General features: G+C 54.5%; 2 protein-coding genes across 2 annotated transcripts in view; both read right to left on the bottom strand.

Moving 5' to 3' along the window:
* Positions 1 to 278: 278 nt before the first annotated feature.
* Positions 279 to 12934, bottom strand: Vars (valyl-tRNA synthetase). Its single transcript, XM_008821507.3, has 29 exons — positions 12356 to 12934; positions 10907 to 11041; positions 10682 to 10820; positions 10355 to 10479; positions 9951 to 10032; positions 9672 to 9772; positions 9409 to 9536; positions 6549 to 6713; positions 6277 to 6358; positions 5802 to 5921; positions 5608 to 5716; positions 5427 to 5521; positions 5114 to 5204; positions 4799 to 4923; positions 4616 to 4719; positions 4369 to 4527; positions 4198 to 4288; positions 3979 to 4084; positions 3821 to 3891; positions 3610 to 3735; positions 3247 to 3351; positions 3101 to 3169; positions 2945 to 3023; positions 2698 to 2825; positions 2152 to 2307; positions 1781 to 1987; positions 1588 to 1699; positions 1165 to 1490; positions 279 to 417 (listed from the first exon to the last, which is right to left on the bottom strand). Exons 1-29 carry the CDS (start codon positions 12740 to 12742, stop codon positions 349 to 351), a joined length of 3792 nt encoding a protein of 1263 aa, XP_008819729.1. The 5' UTR covers positions 12743 to 12934; the 3' UTR covers positions 279 to 348.
* Positions 12935 to 13661: 727 nt separating this feature from the next.
* The window catches only part of Lsm2 (LSM2 homolog, U6 small nuclear RNA and mRNA degradation associated), a 6074-nt gene continuing 1449 nt past the window's right edge, over positions 13662 to 18286 (bottom strand). Inside the window, exons 3-5 of the mRNA XM_008821506.3 lie at positions 14367 to 14397; positions 14196 to 14255; positions 13662 to 14099 (exon numbers count right to left, since the gene is read on the bottom strand). Of these exons, the coding sequence (XP_008819728.1) occupies positions 13974 to 14099; positions 14196 to 14255; positions 14367 to 14397 (217 nt within the window). The 3' untranslated portion in view covers positions 13662 to 13973. The remainder of the gene's footprint in view (positions 14100 to 14195; positions 14256 to 14366; positions 14398 to 18286) is intronic.

Raw genomic sequence — 18286 nt, 5'->3', positions numbered from 1 at the left:
GCAGCAGTCAGCGCCAGGGCGGGACCAGGGCGGGCCTCCGTGGCCACAGCGCAGTGCATCGCGAGGTGAGGTGCTGGGGAGGAAGAGAGCCAGCAGCAGAGCAGCGTGACTCAGGCCTGGCACTGTGCCAGACAGACCCAGACAGGCGCATCCCTCTGCCCACCAGGACCCAGTGCCTGGCTCTCCGCTGGCAACCCTCCTGCTGCCCAGAGCAGCAGACTCTAAGAACTTGGGAGCCTCTGCACCCTTCTGTCCCCACCACACGCAGACAACAGCAGTTTGTGGCAAAATATTTTATTGTTGCCATCCCCGTGATGGTCCATTGGGGCTTTGAGGGTGGAGTTGGTGTCACAGCATCTTCTGGAACAGGGCGATGGCCTCGTCCACCTTCCTGAGCTCCGTCTCCATCTGCTGCAACTGAGAGTGCAAAGGGGGTGGGTGGTGAGGCCCCAGGACCAAGATCCAAACACCCGGATGGAACAGGGGCCCGAGTGGGTGACACATGAGAGGACCACACCAGGGAGGTCAGGGCTGTAGCTGTCCCTGCCAACACCCTATTTCCACCATGCCAAAGCCTCTTGGCCCTTTCTCAGTGGTCAGTGCCCAACGAAAGCATCTGAGCACAGGTTCTGCCTGGACCGTACCTGGGCAGGAGCCCACACCTGGACCAGCCAGTCACTGTAACCTTAAGGAGGCGGAAAAGCGACTGTTTACTCAAGGGCCCCAGAAGAGCAAGCACCTCGCTACAGCTGGGGCCCCCAGCCTCACTGTTTACCCTCTACTCCTCTGGAGGAGCCTGGAGGCAGGGGCTTGTGGGGTCCACTGCAGGAGACAAGCCTGGCTTCCTAGGTCAGCCCAGGGCTACAGAAGTGGGAGCAGGCACTTAGACCTGCAGCTCCTGAAGCCCAGCACGTGTTTCCATGTTCCCAGCAGCCAGGTGGGTCTGGGAGGCAGGATGCCCAATCCTAGGTGTACCATGTAACCTGAGGCCTGTTCCCTCAGGGAAGGGAGGGGAATACATAGCCACTGGCCAGAGGCTGGGCTCTATCCTCCCTCGTGGGTTGGCCAGGGCTGGGGAACGCACAGCCCACAACACCAGCCTCGCATCTATTGGGGTATGACAGAGGGGGCTGATGGTGCAGGGTACCCCTCTATAGCACACACCTTTGCTTCATCTGCCTCCTGGACCTCAAGGGGCACCTTTGTAGAGTACCCAGAGGCAGTGCGGCGCTCCCGCAAACGCTGGGCCTGCCGCTGCGCCTCACCTTGCTTGGCCTGCAGCTTGCCCAACTCCCGGGCTGGGTCCACTAGCCCCTGCAGCTGCAGGTGGATAGAACAGCGGTCCGAGGCCACAGCCACGGCACAGCCCTGTGGTGCAGAAGCCCCCGGGGCCAGGACAGCCACCACACCTGCACTGGCCAGTGCCTGCACGTAGCCCGACACTGCTGATGCCAGGGCACCTGTCGCCTCATCAGCCACTTCCAGAAAACCTGTCAAGGAAGGAGGAAGGTGAGGCACAGCCAGACCCTGAGTTCTCAGAGTGGTGAAGGACAGTGGGGTGGATGGGCATGGGGGCCTGAAGCTCACAGTCGGGCCGGGTCCGGGTCAGGTTGTAGTCCGCACGTAGGGAACGCACAACTCGAGTGATGCTCAGTGCCAGTTCAAGAGCAGCTTCTGCCTCAGGGTCCTTCCAGGAGCACTGTGAAGTGGGGGGTGATGTGAGGGAAGCCGCTGGCTAGGCGAGGGGGTCGCAACATCCCATCCAGACCACACGCCATACCTCTGAGGGCTCTGGGTAGGGGGTAACACAGAGGCTAGCAGGAGCTTTGGGTGTCCGCCGGGGCAGCCTCTGGAACAGCTCCTCTGTGACAAAGGGCATGAAGGGCGAGAGCAGCCGCAGGCCGACGTCCAAGCAGGTGTAGAGGGTCTGCCGGGCACACTCGGCTGCCACCTGGTCCACTCCATTCAGTACAGGTTTTAGGCACTCCTAGGGGGTGAGGATGCACAGGGCTCAGGGTGCAGGCCTTCCCTGGAGCCTTTACTGTGCCTGTTAGGACTGGGAAAGTGACAGGTGGACTCAGTCTCACAGCCAACCAAGGGCAAAGCTAGGCCAGGGCATCAGTCCCCACGCCCCACCCAGCTGCTTCTCACCAAGTAGACATCACAGAGCTCGTAGAGCCAGAAGCTGTACTGGGCGGTGGTGACAGCAGGGAAATCGTAGGCCTGGAAGCCTTCATTGCTGAGTCTCACGGCCTCAGTCAGCCGACTGCGGATCCAGCGGTCTACCAGGCTCTCGTGGCCACCAGGCTTGTGAGAAGAGGAGTGTCAATAGGCTGACACATACCCAGGATGGGGAGCAGACCCCAAAGGAACAGATAGGGACTACAAGAAAATCTGTATTCCTGATGGGGCCCACAGCAACTGGATGTGTCCAATGTGTGGGGAGAAACCTAGGGGGCACCCCAATACGTGGGGGGAAGCCCAGGGAGCACACCAATGTGCGATGAGATGTCTAGGGGGCACCCCAATGTGTGGGGAAATGCCCAGGGGGCACCCCAATGTGTAGGGAGAAGCCCAGGGGGCACCCCAATGCCTGTGCCTGTCTCTACCCTGTCCTCAAGCTACAGGGAGGACTCTCTGCGACAAGGGGGACTGTGCTTGACTCCTGGGACAAAGGTGCACCCACCAGATCCTCACCTTGGAGGTAGGCAACGGCACAAAGCCTTTCCCAAGGCCACGCAAGGCAAACTTGGTGGCATTCCAGAGCTTGTTGCAGAAGTGGCGGTACCCCAGTATCCGGTTCACATCCAGGTTGATGTCCCTACCTGAGGGAGGGATAAGTGTGACTCCACCCTGCTCTCCCTCCCAGTGAGGACCTGCACAGGCCCAGGGTGGAGTGTGTCTTGGGGAAGGAGGCAGGGCAGTTGAGGCCTGGGTGCCATACCCTGGGAGGTGTAGGCACAGAGTCCGAACCGCAGGGCATCGGTGCCACACTCAGGAATCCCGGCTGGGAAGTCAGTCTTCTACAAGAAGCAAAGGGAACAGGGCCCAGTCAGCCCTGCCCACCTCTGGGGCTCCACCTCTAGGTACACCCACATACCTGCCCTTCCTTGGCCTTCTCCACCTCAGTGGGATCCAGGTTGCTGTTCAGTAGCTGGTCATGGAGACCCTGAGAAGGAGGCAGCGGTCAGGTTGCACTAGCCACAGTCCCTCAGTTGTTCCCACCTGACCCAGTGCCTGCCCTACCTGCAAGGACACTCCATGGATAACATCCAGGGGATCGATGACATTGCCAAGAGACTTGCTCATCTTCCGGCCGTGAGCATCACGCACAATTGCATGGAGGTAGACCTGAGGGGGTGGGGGGGGTAGTAGGAAGACCAGTGAGGCTGAGACCTTCCCTAATCAGGATCTGCCAGCTCTGAAGCACAGGCCCCCAGTGACCCCCACCAGCTCAATCAATGGCTTAATGTGAGAAGCGCTCCACCCTCCAGGAAAAGGAAGCATGGCCAGGCCACAACAACTATTCCAGGCCTGCCTGAGCTAGAGCAGCAGCACAGGCAGGCAGGGGGAGGTGCGGCTGGTGCAGGGCCTTAGCCATCATCTCACCTCTCTGAAGGGCAGCCTGCCAGTGAGCTTCAGGCCAAGCATGACCATTCGAGCCACCCAGAAGAAGAGGATGTCGTGGCCTGTCTCCAACAGAGTCCCAGGGTAGAACACACCAAGGTCTTCTGACTGGGTACAGAGGAGGGTGTCAAGGGAAGTCAAACATCCCCCTTCAAGACCCCACTCCACCCCAACCCTGCCTCAGGGAACACACCTGGTTGGGCCAGCCAAAGATGGAGAAGGGGAAGAGGCCAGAAGAGAACCAGGTGTCCAATACATCTTCATCTGGGAGACACCAAAGATCAGAGGTTAGAAAGGCATGAAATAGGGCCAGAGTCCCAGCTGACATCCAACCCACCATGCCTGCCTTGCCTTGCTTGAGGCTGATCTTGTCAGGGGACACTCCAAACTCTTGTGCTGCCTTCTCCCGGGCTTCTGCCTCACTGCGTCCACTCACCCAGTACCGCCCATCAGGGTCCTGCCAGACAGGGTATCAAAAGGGGTATATCTACTTTAGCCAGGCACTCCCCACTGACCAAGGGTCCAACAAACCCAAAGCCCCCTAGACATCTGGCTCTGGCCCATCCTCACCTCCCCTGGAGGTATGGCTGGGTCATGGACAGTGATGAAATAGGCCGGGATCCGGTGACCCCACCACAGCTGCCGGGAGATACACCAGTCCCTGCCAATGGCAAGGGGTCAATCAGGATGCTCAGCCTGTGCCCCTCAACTGGCCATCATCCCACACTGAGCCCCACACACCGGATGTTGTCCATCCAAGAATGCCAAGTACGTTGATGGGTCTCAGGCAGGATACGGAGATCGCCCCGGGTCACAGCAGCACTGGCAGCCTGAGCCATCTCCCCACAGCGCACGTACCACTGCGGTCTGAGCAGAGGCTCCACCACATCCTTGGAGCGGCTGGAGGACAAAGTGGGTCACAGGAGGCCAGGTGGCGAGGACCTGAAGAAGCCCCACCTTTCCCACCTGCGCTGGCCCCCAGCCTCACTTGCAAAGTGGCACCACCATGGGGTTGTCCTTGATGCCCCGGAACAGACCCTGCTCCTTCAGTGCTGCCAGCACAGCTTTCCTGGCCTCAAACCTGGGCAGGCCCTGGGTGGAAAAGCCTCATGATGGCAATGCCCAAATAGTCCTGCACCTGCCGGCCAGGCCCACACCCAGGGAGCCTCACCAGGAAAGGCGGGGGCACATTGACAAGGGCCCCACGGGAATCCATGATGCTGATGGCCTCCAGCCTGTGCCGCTGCCCAACCTCATAGTCATTCTGGTCGTGGGCCGGGGTGATCTTCACCGCACCTGGGGTACATGGGGAATGCTAGGCTTCCACTGGATGCTGTGGGGCTCCTTCCCACACCTCTTGTGCTGAAGGGTATGACTACCAAATGACCCTGTTCCCCACTCCCTCAGTTTCCGAAGAACCAGCCCAAGTCCGACCTATTGCGTCGAAGGTAAGGTTTTCAGTCTCTTCTTCTCCCAAAAGGCTCACCTGTGCCAAACTCCATGTCCACAAAGTCATCGAAGACAACAGGGAGGCTCCGGGACAGAAATGGATGAACCACGCTCTTCCCCTTCAGGTGCTAAAGAGAGGGGGATAATGACACAGGGCTGGGCGTGAGACCCCAATTCAGACAGACCCTCCTATCCTGGCTGGCCCAGCTCATTCCAAGTGGCTGCTGACACCTCCATCTTCAGGGCTGGGAAGGAACCAGAGGAAGAGCTTTTAGCTCAAGTTCCCTGCTGACAGCCAGGGTACTGCCCACACCCTCCTCCAGCATGCCCTGGCAGTGCACTTGCCCCACCTGGTATCTGGGATCTTTGGGGTGCACTGCCACAGCTACATCTCCCAGCATCGTCTCGATACGAGTCGTCGCCACCACCACCTCCTCGTTGCTGTCTAGGTAACAGAAGGCTCTATGGTCTCACTCTGCCCTGTTCCTGCCCTCCTCCCCCAACATAGGTCCTTGTGTCCTTGACTCTCACCTGAGCCTTCGACCTTGTATGCAAAGGACACAAGGACCCCAAATTCCACCTTCTCCTTGTAGCCAGGCACGGAGAGCAGGGTGCGACCTGTCAGTTCCTTCTTATCTACCTGTGAGGGCAGGTATTTAGAGAAGGACTGGGGGCTAGGGCTGGGGAAGACTGGGGAGGGAGGCAGGCCGAGGGGCAGGGTGCACCTCGATGTCAGAGATGGCAGAGTTGAGGGTACAGGACCAGTTGACCAGGCGGGTGCTACGGTAGATGACACCTTCCTCATGAAGCCGTACAAAAGCCTCTGTCACAGCTGTTGACAGTTTCTGGGGTGGAGGAAAGGGAAATCAGAAGCCCTGGTGCCTGGAAATCAAGGCAGCAGGATCCAGTAAGGTCTGGTCTGGCCTGTCAGGAATCTGGCCAGCACAGGCCCCTTCAGAGGAGTTTCTTGAGCAAGACGGGCCATGGGAGCACAGGGGCAAGCAGCGAGCCTGGGGAATGCTGGGATGGCGGGGGGATGCTGGGATGACAGGGGGCCACCCTGCCAGGGTCCAGAGCTGGGAGGTAGTGGTCACAGCTGAGCCTTCAGTTATGTTCTAAGAGTGGGTTCACTTCCTGAGGGTGACCCCATTACTGACCCCTCCCCTAGGAGACCCCCCTTTTCCCACCCCACCTCCGTACAGGGTCCATGGTGAAACAGGCTCGATCCCAGTCCAAGGAGCTGCCAAGTTTCTTCAGCTGGTGGTAAATCCTATCGCCCTTCCTAGAAGTAGACAGAGTCCAGGACAGCCTTTGGCTTTTTGGGACAGTGATGGAAGCATTCCTCTCTCTGAAACTGACCCAGGTCCCAGACCTGATTGATGCTTTGCTCTGGGGGCGGGTCTGTCCCTACAGCTGGGAATTCCAGGTTGAGGAGGTGGGGCTGCCATGGCCAAGGGATGCTGTGTACTCACTCCTCCTTCCACTTCCAGACCTCCTGAAGGAAGGCCTCACGGCCCAGCTGGTGCCGGCTCAGACCCCGTTCCCGCCACAGTTTCTTCTCCACCACCACCTGAGTGGCAATGCCGGCGTGGTCACAGCCTGGGTTCCACAGGGTGGTCTCCCCTCGCATGCGGTGCCTGTGGGAGCGAGGACTTGAGTACCAGATGGTGAGCCAGGCCAGTGAAGCCTGACACCAAAGGTCTCAGGTTTCTGAGGAAGGGGTCCACGGATGCTTAGGAAAGAAAGCTGGTATGTATGCGTGTGTAGCTGAAACCCTCACTCTAAATAGGCAGGAAGAGAGAGTCCTAAGACCAGTAGAGCAATGGAGAAAGATCAGAGGCAGCTCTTGCTAGCTAGACAGCTAAACTCAGGAGGAAGGCACGGTGAGTCCAACAAGGTGGAAGAGGAGCAGGGGAGCAAACCTCGGCCGAGATCCAAGCGACAAGACAGGGAGGCCACAAGTCTGTGTGGGACAACCAGTCCAGCACCCGGAGACATCTGCTTCCCACTATTCATAAAAACAAGTCCGTCACACATTCAAGTGTTCTCCGTAAGAAAGCAAAGCGGGAGGAGCTCCCCAGGCCTCACCCCTGAGACCTGCAGGCAGTGACTGCCCACGGGAGACCGTTACCCAGCGGGGTAGCAACTGCTGATCTGCCCTGCTCCGGCCAAGAGCCCCTCACTCATGTTCCCGCAAGCACTGGTTCAGACACACACTCGAAAGGAACGGATCAGCAGGAGGGGGACTACAGTGGATAAAGGAGGGCAAATAGGATAAAAACATACACGAATGTATGAAAATGCCATTGTGAAACCCATTATTATGTATAATTAACATATGCTAATAAAAACATGTTGTAAAAAGCTGCTGAGCAAGGTGGCATACTCAGACTCAAAAATACAAAATTCAAACAAGAAAAAGCCCAAAAACAGTTTTGGCAGTTTCCAAAAAATAAAACTAAAAACACTGCCAAACATTTATAACTTAGGAGTGTCTCCGGAAACAAGGGATAAAAATTGCAGTTATATAAACTGCCAGGTGGCACACACCTGTAATCTTAGCACGAAAAAGCTTTAACCAGAAGGACTGAGGCATGCCAGGCCACCCTGGACTGCATACACAGGAAAGATCTTGTCTCAACCTATTCCCCTGCACACAAGAACAGTCACAAAGCACAGCACTGAAAAACTGAATAGACAAAATGAAAACTGAAGTTTTGCCAGGCATGGATTAAAACTCCAGTTCTCACAGTCGCACGACAGGTGCTTTCTCCACTAACTCAGCTCCATAACTGTACTTTATGAGTCATGCTCAATGGTCTCAATACACTGAATACAGGGTACATTCATGTCCTTCTGGCCTGCTCATCACAATGCATTCAGTCCATTCCCTTACAGTTAACAGATATGCAAGAAGTGGTCCACAGAAGACAGGAACATGCACATCCACAGAAGACAAGAACAGGTTTTATTAACGCCAAAATGCTTTTAAAGGTGTTGTTACCATTAAAGAAACAAATCTGGGCATGGCTGGCTCATTCTTATACTAGTAACTAGCAAGAGAGAGGAAGAGGATCAGGAGGTCAAAGCCAGCCTTACCTACACAGTGAGCTGAGGCCAACCTGGGCTCATGAAACCCTGTCTACTAGTACTTGTGAGATAGAGGCAACTCAAAGAAGAAAAAAGAAAAAAGAAAAACGAAGTCAGTTTATATTCAAGGACAAGGAAAGACCTTCAAGAGAAACTGCTGACTTAAGAAAAAAAGATGCAAAATAATTTTTTTTGCTTCTAAAATAAGGGCTATGTAGCCCAGACTGGCCCTAAAGTCTTGCCAGTACACTGGGCTGAACAATTATTTTAGCTGACCGGATTTAAATCTTTTCTATTGAAAAACAGAAAAATTCACCTAAATAGTTATTCCCTCTCCCTGTTCAAGAACACAGTGTATCCTGGGAAGAAAACTCAGTTTCTATGGCTACATGGATATGTAAGCAGACATGAGAAAAGATCTGGAAGGACTCACCTCAAGGTGAAAAGAATGGCCCCACCCTGGGAGGATGCAGGTCTAGATAGAGGGGCTCAAGAAGACCCAAGGTTCAAGGAGCACCTTCATGTGTTTCTTTGTTAAACTCAAAGTAGTGGACCAACAGTACAGGTCAATGGTAAACTGTGTGCTTAGCATGCACAAGGTCCTGGGTTTAATCTTTGCCACTACTAGCAATAATAAATTAGGAGCTGGAGAGATGCTCAGCAGTTAAGAGCACTGGCTGCTCTTGCAGAGGACCTGGGTCTGGTTCCCAACACCCACACGATGGCTGACAACTGTTAGTAACTCCAGTTCCAGGGGCTCCAATGCCCTCTTCTGGCCTCTGTGGGCATTGCACACACAGGTGCACTGCTGTGCAGGGAAAATACTCATACACGCTGATTTAAATAAATAAAAATTAAAAAAAAAATTGTTGGCGGGGCGTGGTGGCGCATGCCTTTAATCCTAGCACTCAGGAGGCAGAGGCAGGCGGATCTCTGTGAGTTCAAGGCCAACCTGGTCTACATAGTGAGTTCCAGGCCAGCTGGGGCTATAGGGAGACCCTGTCTCAAAAAGACCGAAAAAGAAAAATAAAAAAGGACTAGAGGAGGGAGCCTGTGGAAGGAAGGTGCACAATGGGATCACGATTGGGAGAGGACACTGACCGCTCAGATGGGAGCAAGCAGGAGCAGCACAGCCTCACTTAGGGGCTAAGCAAGGCCAACATGGCAGAGCCTGAGCTCACAGTGGAGAGAAAGGAGCCAAGCAGGGCAGAGGACACCAGCTGGAGATGGACAGGAGCTCACCATCGAGTCAGGGAGTCCTGAATGGCGTTGGTGAGTGCGTGGCCCAGGTGCAGGGAGCCCGTCACGTTGGGGGGTGGGATGCACATCATGAAGACACCTCGGGGATTTGGTGCTGACACACTAGGACGCTGATGGTGGAGAAGGATGAGCATACGCTAAGACCTCATGCCACCTCATGTGGCCCCTTCCCAGGCAATGAGTCCTTCAGTCCGGTCCTTCCCCACCTCCAGTCCCCAGTGGCCTGGGCAACAGTGACCACTCACCCCATACTCCGGCTTGAAGAAGCCCTGATGCTCCCACCAAGGGTACCAGGCAGCCTCTACGTACTGAGGGCTGTAGGAGTCAGGCATGGTGCCACTTATGTCTGCAGAAAGAAGAGGGCTCAGTGCAGCTGGAGAAGGAGGGGCCAGCCCAGGACAGACCTCTGATGTTGCCATCCCAGGACAGGGTTACAGTCGCTCTGCAAACCCTCCCAGAGCAGGGCACGACGGGAAGGAGCAGCTTGAGAAGGAGCAACTGGAGGGGCACCCCTCCCACAGTACCTTTCTTCTCGCCAGGCGGGGTAGTCAGGTCATAGGTAATGACCCCAAGGTCTCGCTTCTCCTTCTCTGGTTTGGGCTTCTTCTGCTCAGAGAGGATACAGCCCCCAACAAGATATCACCTTACTCCCACCTCCCAGCTCCTCCCCAGCGCCTACCTCCCCCAGCTCCCACCTCTCCCTCAGCGCCTACCTCCCCCAGCTCCCACCTCCCAGCTCCCCCTCAGCACCTACCTCCCCCAGCTCCCAGCTCCCCCTCAGCGCCTACCTCCCCTAGCTCCCACCTCTCCCTCAGCACCTACCTCCCCTAGCTCCCACCTCTCCCTCAGCACCTACCTCTCCCAGCTCCCACCTCTCCCTCAGCGCCTACCTCCCCCTGCCACTCCCCCTCCCCCCACCGGCTCCCACCTCCCTAGCAGGGGGCTGCTGCTGCTGTATCTTCTGCTTCTGCTGGAATTTCTCTAGCTTCTCCCGTTTCTTTGCTTCTTTCTTGAGCTGAGCAGCTGTCTTTGGGGGAGCAGTGCCCCCAGAGCCTAAAGATGCACAGAAATGCAGACTGAGGCTGCTGGTAAGTCAGAAAGGGCTACTTCTATTGCGCAAGGGCTCAGGTCCAAGCTCCCACTTGACCCTTCCACAGGCCCTGCCCCAGTGGTTTAGCCACTCTAGAACCAAGAAAATGAGTTACACGCAAGGCCCCAGAGGAGCCTGTCTCCCTCCTCCCCCACTCCTCCTCACCTGGCTGCTGAGGGAGAGACCTGGGCCCCGAGTACAGGACCACTTCTCCCAGCACAGCCTGAAATTCTGGTTGCCGGACACAGGTATTAAACCAGCGAGTCACATTACCCCAGATGCAGCGGGCAGAGGGGTCCAGGACCTGAGAGGAGAAAGGAAGAACTCTCAGTCACCCTGTAAGGAGTCTGGCGGAAGGGCATCTGCTCCTCCCCAGGGCCAGAGACTCACATATCGGAAGGGCAGAAGCAAGGCGGTTACAGCAGCCAGGTCAGCTAGAGTGGGAGCGTCCCCAGCCAGGTAGGTGTGCAGCCGAAGCCACTCCTCCAAGGGGCTCAGGGCCTTGCCCAGGGCCCCCAGGGCAGCCTGACAGGAAGCGGAAGGGGCATCAGACAAGGTTGTAAGCATCCATCTCACTGGGAACCCTAACTCCAACCCATTTGGCCTCACTACCCCTGCAATCATCAGCTCTGAGGCTAATTCCTTTTCCATTCACGTGGTCCTAATAAAATCACTTCTGTCACCGGGGCGATGCACGCCTTTAATCCCAGCAGAGGCAGGAGGATCTCTATGAATCCAAGGCCAGCCTGGTCTACATAGCAAACTCCAGGCCAGCCAGGGCTACGTAGTGAGACCCTGTCTCAACAAAATCATTTCTGACTGGGAGACTGCTTAGCATGCAGGAGGCCCCAGGGTTGATCTAGACACACTCTGATTCATCCTATGAAACATTTATTGTGCTACATGTCAGATGAACTATATTCAGCACAGAAGTTAAGAATTCTATGCATCCACACAGTCACAGCCAGGTCCCGGGAATCAACATTCTGAGAAAACAGTACGTGAACAAACATGTAATGCCCTACTCTATGTGGTTCGTAACACGTATGGAGAAAAGAGCGTGAGGGGAACGGGGATTCCCAGGAAAGTTAGTGACGTGAAAGAGTAAGCCAGGGTCTATGTTACATATCCATTTACTCATTCACTGAGGAGCACTAGGTGTCCAGCGTGTACACACTACCCTACAGGAAGGCAGAAGGCACAGCCTTACTCTGGAGGGACCGACAACCTCTGAGTTCTCCCCTCTCCCACTTTCCTTCCTCTCCACCCAGCAGCTTTCATTTCTCCCTCAGTTTCCCCTACAGTTAGAAGTAACACCTCGCTTTCAGAGTCATCAAACTTTTACTCAGAAACTTTAAAATGTCTGGTACACCAGGTATAGTGGCCCATAATTGTAATTCTCCCAGCACCTTAAAAACTAAGGTGAGAGAGTTCAAGGCTAGCCTGGGCTACACCGTGAGTTCCAAGCTAGCTGAGTTAGAAACCCTGTTTTTAAAAAGCAACCACAAAGCAAAACAACCCTGTTCCTCATCCTTGTGGTCTGAGAGAGTTCAAGGCTAGCCTGGGCTACACCGTGAGTTCCAAGCTAGCTGAGTAGAAACCCTGTTTTTAAAAAGCAACCACAAAGCAAAATAACCCTGTTCCTCATCCTTGTGGTCTACATACACACATGTTAACGTCATGAAATCACCTTGCATCTTAACGGATACAGGGACACCAAGGTTCAAGAATTCACAATATGCCCGGCTACCCCTCCAGGTGCCCACAGAAGCGCGACCACCTTTCCTGCACGGGCAGGCTGTCCTTCCCCATGAACCTTCGGATCCTCGTCTCTCTCACCTGGGGATCCTGCCCCGGGCTCCGAAGCCCCAGGGCCGGCAGCGTCGCCCCACAAGCTGCTGGCACGAGCTCAGTGTCGGCATAGCTAACCCACTGCTGCACCAGGACGGCCGCCCGGCTACCCCCGGGGCCCCCCAGGCCTGCAGGCCACAGCAGCTGCGCCACAGCCGGGGCCCCCCAGACCCACAGCCCCCCAGGCCCCTGCTCCAGGGCGGGCAGGCGAAGCGGCGGGGAGGGAGCGCGGCTGCTGGGGGGCGGCTGCAGGCAGATGCGCGGGTGTGCGCCTCCCCAGGCCGGCCCGGCCCCGGCCTCCCCGTAGCGGGCGGCGATGAGGACGCGGAGGCTGGGGAAGGCGTCGGGGTGCGGGGAAACGTAGAGAATGGACATAGCGGCGGTCACCGAGGACGGCCGAGCAGCCGCGCGCACCACCGGGGGCAGCGGGGACGCGCGGGCCGCCGGGTTGGAGCAACACAGGAGGTTCTTTCGGACCCCGAGGGCTGCGTCAGCCACGTGGTCCCTTTATGACAGCGCGCGTTTCCGGCCAGGGTCCTCGCGGGGCGGCCAGGGCCGGTTTGCACCTGCGCAAAACCGCGAGTCCGGCCGGGCCCCGCCTGTGCGGAACCGCAAGGCCCGCCCCCGAGCTCGAGCGGAGCGGCAGTACAGCGACTGGGGAGCTGCGAGCCGAACGCGGACGCTCGGGGGGGGGGGGGGGCGGGGGGGGTTCCGGGTTCCAGCCCGCGCCCGGGTCAGGCAGCGCCGCGGACACCCCGGGGTCTTCGAGTCGTAGCCCAGGCGGCGCCCAGCACGCAGACGGGCAGTCCCAAATGCGCGCTGCCTGGGAGTGAGGGAGGGTGTCGGGGGTGGGGGGGTGTCCCTGTGCCAGGCATTTCCCCTGGGTACTGGGAGCTCAGTTGCTGCAGGGAGTAAAGTTTGGTAGGTCCCAGCCTACAGCTTACGTCTCTCGTTGTATTCTACCCGCGGTGCAGTGGCCGTGGAGAATCCGGCAGTAGGAAAAGCATCAGCACATGGAAGTCCGGGCTCCAGCCCCAGGAATAGGGCCGAGCGCACTCTGACGTCACACCAGTCTCTTGAAAGGAGGGACTGGAGATGGGATTCTGGTCCTGAGCTTGGCCGCAAGCACTTTAACCTCTTGAGCCATTTTACTGGCCCCGGGTAAATGCCAGAAGCAGCTACTGCTGGGAAGTTCGGGCTGGACTCTTGGCCTTAGCGGGGAACACAAACTGGTGTGCACACGAGTGAACATCCTTTCCCACGTCCCTGCCCCAAACACGGACAACACCAGAACTCAAATTTGCATCATAAAGTTTATTCCCGATGCGGGACAGATTCTTTCCATCCCCCAAACGTATCACAGCTGTCCAGAAAGGACCTAGAAACTCCCGCAGTCTCCAGGGAACGGGTGAGAAGGGCAGGCGCTTGGGCAGTTCCCGGTTCTGACCCTCCCCTTCTCAACAAAGGACAGCGGCTTCCCTCTATTCCTCTCAGCCCTTCAATCGAAAGAAAACAAGCCGCCACTATCAACAACGAAACACAAGTATTGGGCAAGGGAGTCCTTAGCCAGGACACACCAACGGTAAGGGGCAGGGAAGAAACGCCATCACTGTTTCTGCTGCAGGGCTTCCTTCCGGGCCGCGTCTTGCAGTAGCTGTGTGTCCACTTCGTCTGCTGGCAGCTGCACATAGCGGACCACGGAGCCCCGGATGAAGCAGTTCTTCACTGATAACTGGAGATAGACAAGCGCCAAACACCACTGCTAAAAATGTCCTCTAACCATCCAGGGTCTCTTTACAGGTGCTTCCCTCCACCAGCCCCAACTCACCATGTGAGGGTACTTCTCAGGGTCTGTGACACTGATGTCAGTTAGTTTGATATTGAGGTACTAAGGAAAGATGAAGACCACCATGAACCCTAGAGATGAGACACAAACATCCACCTGTACCCTCTTCCCGTCGTTCCCTAGAATCAATTACGAACCCGTACTATGCCTCACCTGGTCCACGGAATGAAGGGTTCCACAGATGCTGTCAAGGGCAGAAAGGAAAGCAGCAAATTAATGTATACTGAAATGAGCATGGAGGGACTTCAGAGTGAGGACAAGAACACAGGTGGGAAAGTCAAGGCACTGAAGCCAGAGAAGGTAAACAACCTCGAGTGGGGAGACACCTGTAAATCCCTGCGATAAAGCTGCCAGATGGTTCATCATCCTGTCACATCGTTTTTCCTTAAACCGTGCTACCATGCAACAACTGTGACAGGCAAGACCTGCATTCTGCTTAGTAGTCTTTACTATTTTTTTTTTCCAAGACAAGGTCCCACTGTGGTCCAGGCTAGCCTCAAATGTATGGCTCAACGTCCCAAGTTCTGGAATTACAGGCATAAGCCGCCATTTATACCATCTTTTCAAAGGAGCTAATGCCATCCAGGACTTGAGAGGTTGTGTAACTTGGCCAAGTTTAGAACAATAGGACTGTCAATCCAGGTCTCCCGACTCCCAGAACCACCAGCTATTTTGGGAAATATTTGTTTCATTATTTACTCCTGTGTATGTGCTTGTGTCTGCACATTTTCAGGGGGGACCAGCAAAGGCCAGAAGAGGTCATCGGATCCCCTAGGTGTAGTTATGGGTAGTTGTGAGCCACCCAATGTGGGTACTGGGAGCCCAACTTCAGTCCTCTGGAGGAGCAGCAGCTTAACTGCTGAGCCATCTCTCCAGCTCCACCATCAGCTATTTTTAAACATTCAATGCTTGGGAGTCAGAGCCCTACATCAATAAAGGTAGCTACAATCACTTTCCATGATGTAGGAACAAGCTCCTCTCTGCTGGCGAGTCCTTAAGATCCTTGAAACTTAAACCAGGCGTGGTGGCACATGCCTTTACTCCCAGTACTCAGGAGGCAGAGGCAGGTGGATCTCTGTGAGTTCCAGGCCAGCCTGGTCTACATACTGAGTTCCAGGCCAGCTGGGGCTACATGGAGACCCTGTCTCAAAAAAAAAAAAAAAAAAGACCCTTGAAACTTAATGAGGAATGCTACCTGAGCCCCAGTCTTACAACCTCAAAACTCAAGTTTTATTTCTTCACTCTCTCTGCCCCTATGAATCCCCACTGTTCTGTTGACTTGAACACTTGTGTGGTTCTTTTTCTAATTAAATTTTGACAAACCAAAGTCTTTTTTTTTTTTTTGGTCTTTTTGAGACAGGGTTGCCCTGTAGCCCAAGCTATCCTGTAACTCACTATGTAGACCAGGCTGGCCTTGACTCACAGACTTTACTACTTTTCACTTCAATCTGGGCCAGCATCTCACTTGGCCACACTGACCATAGCTATCCCTACAAGTCAAGGACTAACTGCAGTTCTCAAACAGAGTGTGCGCAAAGTGTTCACGAGTCCACGAAAGAAAGGGAAATGTGGTAATATAGTGTGAATGTAAAGCTGGGGATGAAGTTTGTTGGCACACTGCTTGCCTAGTCTGCATGATGGCTGGTTCCATCCCAACAGCATGTAAAGGAGGCGTGGGAGCACAGACCTATGATCCCAGCACTAGGAATGTAGAGGCAGGAGGATCAGAAGTTCAAGGTCATTCTTGGCTACATAGCAAGCTAAGGTCAACTTGGGACACACAATATCCTGTCTGTGCTGTGCTGAGGTTGCCAACAGTTTTTCTCTCAATAACTGCTCTTGGGGCTGGAGAGATAGTTCAGCAGTTAAGGGCACTGTCTGTTCTTGCAGAAGACACAGGTTCAAATCCCAGCATTCACAAGGCAGTAACAACAGTCTGTAACTCCAGTTCCAGGGGATCTGGTGCCATTTTCTGACTTCTGTGGGCACTGCAAGACATGGGTACACTTACATACATGCAGACGTAACACTCATACACATTAAATAAAAATTAAATAAAAAAAAAAATAGTGCCGGGCATGGTGGCATACGCCTTTAATTCCAGCACTCAGGAGGCAGAGGCAGGTGGATCTCTGTGAGTTCAAGGCCAGCCTGGTCTACATAGTGGGTTCCAAGACAGCTGGGGCTACAGGGAGACCCTGTCTCAAAAAGACAAAAAAAAAGAAAAAAAGAAAGTAACTGCTTTTGGGGGGTGGTAGGAATTGCTCAATTGGTAAAGTGCTTGTGTGTAAATCTCATGTCCAGAGTTCAAGAAAGCCCCAGAACCTAAGTTAAAAAAAAAAAACCAACCTGGGCATGGTAGCACAGTGCTGGTCAGTGAGAGACCATCTGTTTTGTTTCTCTATCACTGTGTCAAAATACTCTGACCACTACCAACTTGGGGAGAAAAGGGTTTATTGAGCTTACACAGCCCAGGTCACAGATATCCGGGAGCCCAAGGTAGGAACGGAGGGCAGGAACCTGGAGGCAGGAGCTGAATCACAGGCCATGGAGGAACACTGTTTACTGGCTTGTTCCCTTGGCCCCTGCTCAGCACAGGCCCACCTGCCCAGGGGTGGCACCACCCACAGTGGGCTGGGCCCTCCCACATCACTCATCAAGAAGATGCCCCTCAGAGATGGCCACAGGCCAGTGCAATAGAGGCAATTCTCCAATTGAGGGTCCCTCGACCCAGGTGTGTCAGGTTGACACTAACGCTATCCAGCACACTGTCTCAAAAAAACAAAGTGAATCATGCCTGAGTAACAAGGTGCTGAGGAACAGCACCCACAGTTGACCTCTGGGCTCTGTATGTATGAGCAAAAACACACTCATATACCTGCACACATATGAAACCTGCACACATACGAAACTACAACCACATGCACACACACAAAATTAGAACTGTTTTGTTTTGGGGTTTTTTTTAAGGTGTCACTAGACCAGGCTGGCTTTGAACCCATAGGTCCACCTACCTCTGCCTCCGGAATGCTGGGAGAAAACCTGGCAGGAAAACTGCCCATTAGCAATCCTCCCTATTTTCCCTATCTTGTTAAAACCGAGTGAGCAGTTCTTTAGTTCTTCATTTACCCTACACAGTGTTCAAGGTTGGACCCAGGGGTCAAAGATGCTGAGCAGTAGCTGTACCCACTAAGCAACATTCCCCAACCCTGGGCTCCAATTTTTATAAAATTCCATCTTCTGTAATCAGGTTTGAGGCCTGTCTCAGTGTTCTCATCATCTCCAGAGCTGCTGTAAACCCACCAGCCCCCTCCCCCACCCCAGTGGTGAAATGACTTTCGGATTGCACAAAATAGTGTCATTTAATTTAGTTCCTTAAAGGGAAAATCTTTGGCACAGATTCTTCTAAACTGGACGCTGCAGCGCATACCTGTAACCCCAGCACTTGGAAGGCTAAGGCAGGACTACCTCAAGTTTGAGGCCAACCAGAGCCACACAAGGTCGTCTCAAAAAATAGAACAAAAAGAGCAAGGCACAATTGGATTTCAGGTCTGGCTGTCACTAATTTTGTTGGCTTGAAGAAGTTTCTTAGCCTATCTAAGATTCAGTTTCCTTACGTGTAAAACAGCAGTGTATGTCACATAAGGGTGTTGTGAGGATTCCCTGAATACATGTGAAGTATTCAGAGCAGTGCTCAGTGGATAGGACACCTTCAAATGCTAGCTGCTTTTCTTTAAGCACTTACTATGTACCTGGCCTGTTAGGGATCAAGTACAGTGGAGTGGGTAAGCCCAAATGAGTTCCTGGCCAGATAGGAAGAACTGATACACAGAGAAAGCAGAGCTGACTAAGAGGACCAAGAAACCGCTCTCTGGTGATACAGCACTGAGTCCTGAATGGTTAAGAGCCACGGACACAGGGGGCAAAGGAAGCAATACACAGGGACTATGTGCGTCCAGCTTGATTACATTTTCCTTAACAAAAAGGATTTTATGCACGTGTGTGTAACTGCTTTCCTACTAGTTTATTTCATTCCTATGTAACAGGTTATAATCTGGGAATGCTCCCCTTTA

The sequence above is a fragment of the Nannospalax galili genome, unplaced genomic scaffold, assembly GCF_000622305.1.
Source record: "Nannospalax galili isolate Female #2095 unplaced genomic scaffold, S.galili_v1.0 scaffold948, whole genome shotgun sequence".
Taxonomy (NCBI): Eukaryota; Metazoa; Chordata; class Mammalia; order Rodentia; family Spalacidae; genus Nannospalax; species Nannospalax galili.
Note: the sequence above shows the minus strand (reverse complement) of the source record. Positions and strands in the feature narration are given on the sequence as shown.

What these genes read in the sequence shown, in the direction of transcription:
- Vars (XM_008821507.3), bottom strand. Translation starts at nt 12,742, where the DNA reads ATGTCCATTCTCTACGTTTCCCCGCACCCCGACGCCTTCCCCAGCCTC. An exon ending in CCAAAGATCCCAGATACCAG is followed by an intron (nt 5,205 to 5,426) that starts GTGGGGCAAGTG and finishes CCCTCTCTTTAG; the next exon opens with CACCTGAAGGGGAAGAGCGT. An exon ending in GCAGGCTGCCCTTCAGAGAG is followed by an intron (nt 3,352 to 3,609) that starts GTGAGATGATGG and finishes CCACCCCCTCAG; the next exon opens with GTCTACCTCCATGCAATTGT.